Source organism: Mirounga angustirostris, unplaced genomic scaffold (assembly GCF_029215605.1).
Source record: "Mirounga angustirostris isolate CCGP_5_RB_7025 unplaced genomic scaffold, mMirAng1.0.hap1 SCAF_4, whole genome shotgun sequence".
Lineage (NCBI taxonomy): Eukaryota > Metazoa > Chordata > Mammalia > Carnivora > Phocidae > Mirounga > Mirounga angustirostris.
In genome coordinates this window covers 22,350,277-22,362,438 of record NW_026991712.1, presented here as the reverse complement: position 1 = coordinate 22,362,438, position 12,162 = coordinate 22,350,277, and the positions used below count along the sequence as shown (strand labels likewise).

Here is a 12,162-nt window from a genome sequence, read left to right as displayed (position 1 = left end):
AGTTGGGAAAAGAAAGAAAACACCCAATCTAAATAGAATGATTCAAAATTCCTCTGGCTATAATACGGAAAATTTTTTGAGAACAAGACAACATGAACTCAAACTTTCCCAGACTATTTTCCAAATCAGACCATAAAAGTCCTCATATTCTAAAGTAAAGAGTTGTTAATCATTGTTAATCATTTACAACCAAATACATTTGGAATTAAGTTATGACTGATACATTATGTTACTTATAAAATGAAACACTGTATTTTTAAGTTATAGGTGTATTGTCCACAGCAGCCTAGGATTCTATTTGTAATGACTCTTAGGCTCTACATTTATGGCAAATTCACATGACTTACAGCATAAATTATGAAATTTACTGCTATATAAATTCTTAGGTATCTAAAATTATAAATTTATGATCAAATCTAGGACTTATCATATGAAAAATCCTTCCTATGAAAACTAATACCCAATTAAAACATTGCAATTAATGGAAAAAGAGAATCAATCTACTTTTATGATGTGGTCTTAGGAAATTTAAAATACTGACTGCACCTTAAGAAAGGAGGAAGGGTTTAAAACCCTCTGCGTGCCATTATCTTGTAAAGGATCAGCAACTTTGAAAAAAGGTGGTGTTTGGGCAAAAACTTTCTTTGTATATTAGTTTGGTTCAGAGTTTAACATAGGAGTAGGTAAAATGAAGTATGCCATTTTTGTTGAGCTAGCTCATGTAGATGTAATAAGGAAAACAGGCTATATATCCAGAGAAAGCTCTATAGAGGTTACCACTGGCTGTTCCAACGGAGGGGTGGGGGTAAGAGGGGCAGAAGGCAACACAGCTGCAACTGAGCTATATGTCTGACACTTGTTCGAAACAACTAAACCAACGTTCACCCGTAACAAGAACTGCACACCAAGAGCAAACATTAGAAATTTTCAGGTCAGTTCACTCTGGAAATACCTTTATATTCTACCAAAATAAAACAAGATCAATCAAATAACCCACATAGAAATGTTTTTTAAAATAAGTTATTCTTTCTCTCGCACACAGTCCAGTTTTTTACGTTATTCCTGAACCATGTGCCTTGCTTTGTGGCTATTCGCAGATACCTTCATATTATCAGATTGTCTTGTACTCTTTCGTAGCCTCCCTAACAGGGTACAAAGTACTCTGCACATACTATGAAAAAATTTGTTATCCTTTTAAGCCAAATCACCCTCAATATTTGTTTATAGGTCTTAAAGATTAGTCACACATTAATTTCAAGAAAGCAGCTCAACTTCTTTTTCCATTCACTTACCTCAGTAAGCATACCTATAAAAAGTAGAAAACATTATATTTTCATACAGTCTGACCAGCAGTGCAAACTGGTACTATCTCCCTATAGAGCAAACTATGAATCCATATCAGAAATCTTTAAGTGTATCACCTGGCCCATCAATTCTATTCCTAAACATCAACATTAAGGAAAAACTTACAGATGTGAACAAAAGATCACTGAACATGAAGCTTCTCTATGCAATACTGGTTTTGATATATTCTAACTTCACATAAAAATTAAATCAAAAAAGAGATGTGAACAAAATATTTTGCAAGCAATGTTTATTCAACTGGTTATTTTTTAAAAAGAGGAAAATAAACCTGTAGTCCTACTACCCAGAGAAATCTTTGTATATTTTAATACACTGTACAGGGCCAGAGGAATTAAAATTCAAAAAATCAGGAACAAATATAGATTATTCAAAAAAGAGACCGGTAAAATAAATCATGTACAATCAAAAGAATGAATTACAGGTTCATAATCCTTTAGCTTAAATCCTAGGGGCCAAATGTGTTTTGGAATTCAGAGCGTAAGAGATAACTGCATTATCTTTATGATATATATTAAGATATCTTTATGATATATATTAAGACATTCCCAGCAGCATCTATTTAAGAGCAGTTTCTAATAATCATTCACCTTAGTGATTCTATAGTGAATATATGAATACACAAGGGACCTCACTTCAATTTCTGTCAAGTCTGTTCCCGTTTTTTGTATTTAAATTCTGTGGATAAGAGACTATGACACTGTATAATGCAACACTAAAAATGATGATAAAGCTATGAACAGAGCTTTTCCTGAATGTAGACTGGTTATAAAACATATAATGCAGTTGTATACACATATGATAAGGAGAAAAATTATGTGTAAAAAATATATACACGTTTTAGAAGGCATACCAAAACACTATTCTCTAGGTGGTAGGACCAGAGATCACCTATTTCCCTGTTTGTAAAGTTTTTATTTTAATATTGTCTTAGAAAGAACATGATAGAAATATCCTTAATAGCAATAAATTCCACCAACTGTAACTCTAAAACCAGCCAAAATTCCATAGACAGATGGAAATTTTATAACTTAACTCTAATCACAAACTTTCACTTTTTCACCTAAAACATATCCTGTCCCACATGACTTTTCTGAACAAGTCTCTTCTAGATCCCAGCTTTATTCCTTTGAGACCCCCTTGCTCTTTCAGCAATAAAGGATTACTCTTTTTAACACCCTATGGCAGCCAGCAGCATCCAAACTGCCAATTCTAAGAGTAGCTCCCAATGCTGGTCCAGACAGCTGTAATCTAGGACAATGGGTGCATGTATGTGTTAATACAAAGTCCAGGAACCTTTAAAACACATCATATATATACATATTTTCGAAGTCAATGTATCTGTTTTTCAATGAAGTGCTCATGATGTTAACAGATGTAATATAGATGTAATTGTGTCTGTGTGTTCTAAAGTCCTTTCTTGGTAACACAAAAACCCTGGATTACTTCCAGTTACACTATAAAATTCAAGGGTGAAAACCACTGCTTCAGAACAGTTTCAGAAGATGTCAATAAAAGCTCTTCTAGGCATAGAGCAGTAAACAAGGCAGATAAGGTAAGGACTTTCATGAGGCTTCCATTCTAGTGGGAGACAGATAGTAATTAAATATTCAGGAGAAGAGCACAGCAACTATAAAAGTTTTGAGGCGGGAAAAAGCTGGATATCTTCAAGGAAACAGCAAAAAGCTGGGTATTTTCGAGAAATAGCAAATAGGCCTGTGGAGGTAAGGAGGAACAAGCGTTATGGATGCTATTTTCTAGGTGGGTAAGATAATTAGATCTGATCACTACAACCTTTTCCAATTAATGGATCCTTTTTTTGAATATTTTCTAAATTCCCAAATCAGAAACACTTACATACAATTTTAAGTACAAATACATCTAGGAAGACAAAATATAAAATATTTGACCTCATATATAAAATGCTTGACCTCATACTTATCTACCATGAAAACTGGCAAATGAAAGTATCTGTGCACTTACAGAATTTTTAAAGGGAATAGCATATCAAACTGGAACTATGGATAATCTGTAAATTTTTCTTTGCCTCCAGTATACACAGATGTCAACCTAAAAAGCTGTTTTACAGAATTCTATTTTACATATCAATAATCAATAAAGTGAATAAAAATATCAACATCAAACATACCTTTGGTGAGATGATACTCTCTACACTGCTCTCTAAATTACACTCAAACACATGGGCTTTGGTTAGCTTCTTATCCCAATGGGCCGCTAGCCAAATTTTGGCCAGAGGCCCTCTCTTACTGAGGACAAAGTGTGCGTAGAACATTGTTCCGGCTGATTATGAAACAGGAGGAAACCTGAAAGGGAAAAAAAAGTTAATATAAATACCATATGAAAACAAGGATTTATCAAGACATATAAAAAAATCTGAAAATAAAAGTTTCCAATTCTTTTAAATATGAGAACTATGAAAGGTTTGAGTAAAGTACAATACACATTAAAAAAACAACCACCTATTGCTTAGTTTTGAGAGGGCAAGAAAAAAACCTCAAAATATTAAGAGCGGAAGGGAAAAGGGACAAAAGAGCCAAATCACTTTCATAGTCCAAATAAAAGTGCCAGGGTTTTGTTTTGTTTTTTTGGTAAAAATTGTCACCAGAAAACTCTTGTTCATTCCATTCCTATCCTGATTACTGACTGTGGAGTCTGACTCTGGCCAAACGCTAGATAATATATTCTTCATGGCAAGAAAAGTATGTCCAAGAAGAAAAACACTCAGGCACAGATATTAATTAATGTGTAAATTTCCATTTTTCAGAACCCCATTAACAATTGATACTCAGCTAGATGCTTTATACAATAACTGCTATCTCATGACAAGCACTGTAATAATAAGCATTTCATATTGTACCAAATAAAGATAAGCAGGTGGGTTGGCCCCATTTTCCAGGTAAGTAGTTTAGAAAAGCTGAGGCTTAAAAAGTATTATATATATAGTTTTCCCAACTCAGGAACTTGAAAAGCACTTGTCCATAATTTAAATACTATTTCAGGATAATGACACAGTGTAACATTTATCTTATGACTGAAACAGCCTTAGAAATATAAGCGTTATTCACATTTTATTTTTCTTTCAGCAAGCTATGTATAAATACGTAAGAAAAAAAAAAGCAGCTTAAAAACTCCAGCTTGCAGAGCACATTAACTGTGCATGTTTCCTATATTTCCTGTGTTGATAGTTCCCTTATATTATTTACTTTCCCTCTTTCACAGATTAAAAAAATCTATTTTGCCAGATGAATTTTTTTCTAAAATGCCTAGGACTAGAAGATATGTCATGTTTTTACAGAAATAAATTCAAGCACACCCGTAGCACATGAAAAGTACTTAAACATTTTTAAAACATTTTTGATCTTGAAATAATTATAGATTCACAGGAGTCCCAGAAATAGTACAGAGAGGTCCCACTTACCCTTTAACCAGTTTCCCCCAATGGTGACACCTTACATACAGTATCAAAACCAGGACAGTGACACTGGTACAATGTGTATGTATAATTCTATGCCATTTTATCGCATGTGCAGATCTGTGTAACCACTACTGTGAGGGAATAAAATGCAAAACTAATTCATCAACACAAAGCTCTCCCTCTCCTATCCTCTTAAATTTCACATCCATTCCTTCCTCTCTACCATTCTTAAGCCCCAGCAACCACCACTCTGTTCTTCATCTCTAATTTTGTCATTTTGAGAATGTTATATAAATGGAATCATACAATATGTGACCTTTTGGATTCAGCCATCTAACACTCTTTGAGATCCACCCACGTTATTGCATGTATCAATAGTATACTCCTTTTTATCACAGGGTAGCATTCCATGAGATGGATATACCACTATTCGCTTTGTCAATCACCTATTGAAGGATATTTGGTTGTTTCCAGCTCAAGGCTGTTTCAAATAAAGCTACTATGAATATCTGTGTATATAGACTTTCAGTGAACAGAGTTTTCATTTCTCTGGGACACATGTCCTGACGTATGACTGTTGGGCAGCATGATAAGTGTATGTTTAGTTTTAAAAGAAACTTTAACATAACGCCTATCAAAATCCTAGTGAGTTTTCTTTATAGCCATTCGTAAGATTTTTGTAAAATTTACATGGAAAGACAAAGGAATGAGAATAGCTAAAACTGTATTTTTTAAAAAAGAATATAATGAGATGAATTTGTCTAACCAATTTCAAGATTTACATAGCTACAAAGTCAACATTGTTTGGCAGACAGAAAAACACACAGATCAATGAAACAGGGCAGGGAACCCAGAAATCCACATAAATAAGTCCACCTGATTTTTCACAAAGATGAAACTTGACAAAGGTGAAAGAATAGTCTTTAAAACAAATAATGCTTGGGTGATTGGACATCAACCACGGGCGGGGGAAAAAAAGAACCCTGATCCAAACCTCACACATTATATGAAAAGTAATTCAAAATAAATCATAGACTTAAATGTAAAAGTTTAAAATTTTTAGAAAAAAACCAGAGGGGAAAAACCTTTGGTATACCTAAAGCTTGATACGTGTATTTATTTTTTTGAGAGAGAGAATGAGAGAGAGAGAGAGAAGCAGACTCCCCAGTGAGTAGGCCCCTGGGATCATGACATGAGCGGAAGGCAGACGCTTAACTGACTGAGCCACCCTGGCGCCCCAGTAAGAGTTTTTAGAAAGGACACCAAAAACATGTCCCATAAAGGAAAAAAACCCAATGAACTGAACTTTATCAAATTAAGAAATTTTGTTCTATGAAAGAGCTGAGAATGTAAAGGTACAACAGGGGAAAAAGTTTGAAAATGACATATCTGACAGGGACCTGGATCCAGAATAAAGAATTCTAAAAACTCAAGTAAAAAAATCTAATTAGAAAATGAACAAAAGAAATTTCACAGAAAAGGATATGCCAGTGTCAAATAAGAACAAGAAATGATGCTCACCATCACCAGTCATTAAGAAAATGCACATTTAGACCCATGAGAGATCACTGCACATCTATTATAAGACCTAAAATAAAAAATAATGGCAACACCAAAGTCCAGTGAGGATATACAGAAGCTTTATCTCTTATACACTGCTAGTGGGAATAAAAATTCCTTTTTGAATTAGCTTAAAAAAAGAAATCCAAAGTAAACTCTTATTTTCATGTTTTTACAGAGAGACTGTAAATTTTAAAATGAGAATTTTGCTTACTGTACTTTGAGTTAAAAACTGTGCCCATTCTTTCCAGTGATGTACAGAAAATATATATTAAACATATCACAGACAAGAGACTTCACGCCTGTCAAAAATGTTTGAATGTGTGGAGGTGCAAAAGTAATTCAGTTAGGTTTGCCTCCTCTCCATTTTCCATCACTTAATAGCATAGGGTTCTGAAATTCTCATTTGCTGAACCAGATGCTCCCAGGAGATCATTAATTTACACTAGGAAAACTGTCTCCAAAGGGGAAAAAAAAAAAAGGCTTCATCAATTGCCCAATGTTGGGAACTCTCTCTCTCAAATGTGAAATTAAGAAAAGAACTAAGGAATACGAAACTAGGAAGAATTCAGATCAAACACTCTAAGGTAGAAGAATTAAATAATAACACTTCAAGTGTATCTTATGCCTTGCTCAGCAGTATTTTATAGTTCAAAATATGCTTCCCATAATCAAAGAACCTATGTTGCAAGGCAGTGCTTTTACTTTAAGCCTAAATGTTTGTTAGCGTGAAAATTAAGCTGCATCCCCAGCACTATAAAGTCTACAGGATTTTGTAGAAATTCAGTATGTCAGTGTGTTCTTAGAAATACCATCACTGTCATACACAAGAAGTCCCAAGTTTCACTGAAGATAGCTGTGTTCCAATAAAAATCTCCTTAATATTTAGCTCTTAGAATATTGCCTGCCGCATGTCAACTACTAAATACGTGCTTAATGAATAAGGAACTGAGATACACCAAGTGATCTCATAATCGACACACGTAAAAAATTCTGGAGATTTTAGAAATTAAAACTACTGGCGCTTTTCAACAGGTGTCAGTAGCTCATGGCCAGGACTTAAGCTCCTAGTCAGAGTACCATGCCTAAAATATCCCAGCTATGTGGAGGCAGAGATTCCTAAATAGATGTTTTCTTGGCATGGTATGGGGGTAACTAAAGCAGAGTGGTGCTAAAATTACTCTGGGAAACAATTAGCAAGAGGAAATCACCCTAATAACTAAAGGAAGCCTGAAGCACAGTGGTGGATCAACTACTGGCTTATATCAAAATAAGGAGAAAGTGTAATCATTGCTTTTAAACAATCTTTTTCCTTAGTATTACTATACTTAACCAATCTTAAAAAAAGTTGATTAATCTCTGTAGATTTGAATTTCTGTAGATCTATGTTAACCCTTTGCAAAAGATCTTAGCATAAAGCCTGCATTTGGTCCCATACCATAGTTTAGCAATTTCATGATTTCTCATTTTTTTCTAAAGCAGCAAACTTTTTCAATATATCCTAAAAAGTAATTTCATGTTTTTACAATATGAATTATGATATTTCACTCATCTGTTAGAAAATAGGGCAGGACAATGGTTGTATAAATTGGTATGACCTTCTCAAGGGCAATTTGCCAACATCTTATGAAAATCTCAAACATTCGTACTTTTAAACCAGAAACTGCACTTCCAGTAATAATGCCAAAGATATACATAGAGATGTAAAATATTAGTAACAACAAAAAAATCTTAAAAAATCTCACTAAGATCTAAGAATTCTGTGTGTCCATCTTCATGACAGTCGTATAAGTACTGGCCCATTTTACAGACTGGAAAACAGAGAAAAGGAGAGGACAATGTGCCAAAGGTCACTAGCATTTAATGCAAGTGGAAACTTGAATTTCAGAACCCACACCTCTAACCGCAACACTGCGTTGCCCTGCCAGCATGACTTTTAACGGCAAAATACTAGAAATAACTTACCTAGCTGCTAATTAGCATCTTTTAACAAATTAATACACCCATATAACAGAATTCCATGAGGCCTTAAACACCGATATACATATATGTATTTAAAAAAAAAGGAGGGCTCTCTCTCTATAACATATTTAATGCACTTGCATAAAATATCTGTGGTGTACAAATGAAACTGATGACACTGGTTACCCTTTGGAAAGTGGGTCTGCTGGGAAAGTGAGACCAACCTTTTTGTACTGTTTAACTTGGAACATACACAAATATCACGTACTCTAAGTACTATTGAATTCAAGACACAATGCTCCTTTGCCATTAACTGGCAAGTCAAGCTGCTTAGTCTGTGTGGTTCATTTTCATAAACTATAAACACCTGGAAGACTGAAAGTCAGGGATTTACTAACCTTGGACAACATCTATACCTAACTCGTGGAAGAATGTATCTCTTGGGGGTTGGGGAGTGTCTCAGCAATAGAAGCTATTTCCAACCCTGCACACTAGAGTTCCCCACCCTTTTGGTACTAACATTCTTTGAACAAGAGATTTACAATCAGAAGGTCCTAGATTCAAATTCTGCTCCCTCGTTAGTTGGTTAGTAAGGGTTAAACGTTACTTAACATTTGAGTCTTAGCTTTCACATCTATAAAACGAGGATATTTACCAAACAGGATTATGAGAATGAAATAGAACAGCAAACCAACACAATCCCACTGCAGATGTAAATAAACAGTAACTCTGAAGAAAATCTCACAGCAAAGCCTATACAGGTCAACATGATTATGCCTAACAACCTGACATCACATTTAAACAAATAACACAAAACTGTATTTCTCAAAAATTAGAAATTTCCCTTCTGCACAAAACTGTAAAAGATAAAATTTCTCAGAATATGTGTTCCAATAAATAAAAATTCATCAGGAAAGAAATAATCAACTTTAAGAATACTTTAAACATATGCCACTCTAAGTGGAAAACTTAATTCTAGAGTGTACTAATGCGTTGTCTTTATAAACAACAAAAAAAGTAAATTAGCTTACACTCTACCAATGTTAAGTCTAACTTTGTATAAAAAGCACTATGTCCATTAGTTATGCACTGCTGTCACCTCAACCATTTACGAACTGTTAAATAATTTAATCACGGGATATGGTATACGTCCTCATCAGTGTCTTTTGAAAGATCATTATGAGATGCCTCCAACATTAAAAAAAGGATATTCAATGACTCTACAACTTAGGAAAGCTTCTCCAGCCCGTCTCCAAAATTCTGCCGACTCACACAGGTCACTGGCATTTGCATTCCTTTTATGAAAATAAGAATTTTTTTCTGGATTTCAGTGGTGATTCTAAACGGCATTATAAGAGCAAATATTAACTTTCGCTTGCAAAGAGAGCCGATAAACACAGGCCTTTACCAGAAAGCCTGAAAAACACAAGCGCGTTTTTGAACGCTGAAGACGGCCTTACAAATCATAGGGTGGGCAGACAAACCCTCCAGTGTTTCCTTCTTTCAAATTTGAAGAAGGCCGCTAGGTATGGCAGCACAAATAGACAGCGTCACCCCACTCTATCACAGCAGATCAATCGCAAAGCCTTTCCCGGCGAGCAAAAAGACGTCAAGCATTTGTCAGAAACACACACCTTCCCAAAGCGTCTCTACATCAGTATCAAAACACTCAATACCCCTAATCATTAGAAAACTCGGGGCGGGGCGGGGCGGGGGGGGACCAATTATGCTAATTTCCTTAGAATCAGAAGCAACTTCCCTTGGTCGGGTTTTCTATTGCTCTGTCCAGTATGTAATATTCCCAACGCAAAATTTTTCGTTTAAAAAAGGAGAGGGAGAGCAGCAGCAGTCCCTGGAGAGGCGCCCGCCGCAGTGATGTGCGTTCACGGCGCCCGCAAGGGCAAGGCCCGCACGTCTCCGACCCCCGAACCCAAGCTCTGCGAACGGCTGCTGCCCCTTCGAGCTGCCATCGCGGGCGCCGACCCGCCGCCGCCTCCCGCCCCGCGTCTTCCTAGACAGCCATTTTTACCGGAGTAGGCGGCCCAGTGCCCAGAGCGGGCTCGTTCAAACCTCTGCCTCTCGCTCCGCGGCCCAGGGTTTCCTCCACCTCCCCCGGGAGATGCGGCTCCCGAGGGACCGGCGGAGTAACGGCTTTTCGGCCTCGGAACGGACCAGAACCATTTGTTACCGAACAAGCGATAATGCGGGCCCAGGCTGCGCGGGTCCTGGCCGAGGGCGGGCCCGGGGGAAGAGGCCTGGGCGGGCGGCGCTGCCGTTCCGGAGCTCGGACGGTGGCAGCACGGCCACCATCCCGGGGCGCGGCGAGGGCTCTTCTCCCTCGCTTCCCCCGCCCCCCCAGAGTCCGGCTCCTAGACTGCAAGACGGCAGGGAAGGGGTAGGCGGAGGAAGCCCGAGGATGAGAGGGGCTGGCCGAGTATCTTACCTTGCTCTCCGCCGGGAGCTGGGCGGGTTGGGTGGCCTGGGGAGGGGAAAAGGGTCGGGGGAGGGGGCGGGGAAAGGGGGGGAGCCCCTGTGAGGTGTAGCTTCGGAGCAGCTCCCGCCGCCGCCACAGCCACCGCCTCCTTTCCGATTCACTCAAACAAACAAGATGGCTGCCGTTACGCCGCGGCTCTTCCTGCCGCCCAAATCCTCGGTTCAAATCGGCAGGATGTTTACGGTCAAAAATGGTACCTATGCGCCTGCGCAACCAGCCTAAGCCCTAGAAGGAGCGACGCAGGCGCATTGACCATTTCCTTTTCTTTGGACCCCCCCCCCCCGCCCTCTGGTTGTGCAGCCCCGAACTGAGCAAGCGCAAAGGTGATTCTCTTGCCAGAGGGTCTTCAAGCGCTGCGGACCAGGGAGACAGCGCACGCGCAGCGCTTGCCAGTGGCATGAATATCTGAGTTTTTTTTGTTGTGCACAAAAAAAATTCATTTTAATGGTTCCATGGTGACGAAGATAACATAAAACCCTTAAGCTCCATAAAATCTAGGGGTTCATTGAGTCAACCTATATTTATACATGGTCTTCTCCGAACCATATATTGCGATAGCTAGGATCTGGGGCATAATGATGAATACGGAAGAGAGAGTACCTGCCTTCATGAAGCTTTCGGTATAGCTAGGGAGGAATTTTTAGAAATACTTGTGCCACATAAAACGCCAAATGTACAAGGAGACCGAAAAGTGGGCAGGTTTGGTGTGGAAGAGAAGGGCTTCCTTGAGGAATTGATGTGGAGCTGGGATGTGGATGTGAGTTCCCAAGAAGAGAGAACAGGATGTGCAAAAGTCCCATGGCAGTAGAGAACAGGATAGGGATAGAGGGGGAAAAAAGAAAGTCATGTGTCTGGACACTAAGGGAGGCTTCTTCATTTTAGAAAGACTATCCAGGCATATTGGAGAGGACTAGAGTAAATGCCCGGGTGTGAATTTGTGTTCTTTTGTGGGTTTTTGTTTTTGTTTTTTTTAAAGGAAATAAAACCAATAGGAATTGGTAACCGATTCTTTATGAGGTTGTGGTAGAGGGAGTTGCAAAGATGTGATAGCTAGGCATCTTTGCAACTCTGGTTTGGGACTTAATTGCAAGGATTAGATGGACTGGACTGGGGAGCCATACACTGAGACAGAGCAGATGGGAGGAGGGTTATATGAAGTTAGTTTTGTTTTCTTTTGTTCGTTGTCTATCCTACCATCAAGTCTCCATTCTCTCAGTGGCCTCCTTAACTGGTCTCTCTACTCCCACTCTTGTCTTCCTTCAATTAATCACTTTCCTGCAATGCAGTCTAAGGAACCTTTGCAAAACACATGTCTAATCACTCCCCTCCCTTTCTAAAAACTTTTCCA

The 12,162-nt window shown here is 38.2% G+C and overlaps 1 protein-coding gene across 3 annotated transcripts in view; it reads right to left on the bottom strand.

Moving 5' to 3' along the window:
- The window catches only part of RAD21 (RAD21 cohesin complex component), a 28,662-nt gene extending 17,691 nt beyond the window's left edge, over nucleotides 1-10,971 (bottom strand). The window contains exons 1-2 of one of the 3 annotated variants that reach the window (XM_045896008.2): nucleotides 10,764-10,971; nucleotides 3,512-3,686 (exon numbers count right to left, since the gene is read on the bottom strand). In XM_045896008.2, the coding sequence (XP_045751964.1) occupies nucleotides 3,512-3,655 (144 nt within the window). In that variant the 5' untranslated portion in view covers nucleotides 3,656-3,686; nucleotides 10,764-10,971. The other 2 variants (XM_064587984.1, XM_045896009.3) reach the window with 2 other exon arrangements.
- Nucleotides 10,972-12,162: the final 1,191 nt, after the last annotated feature.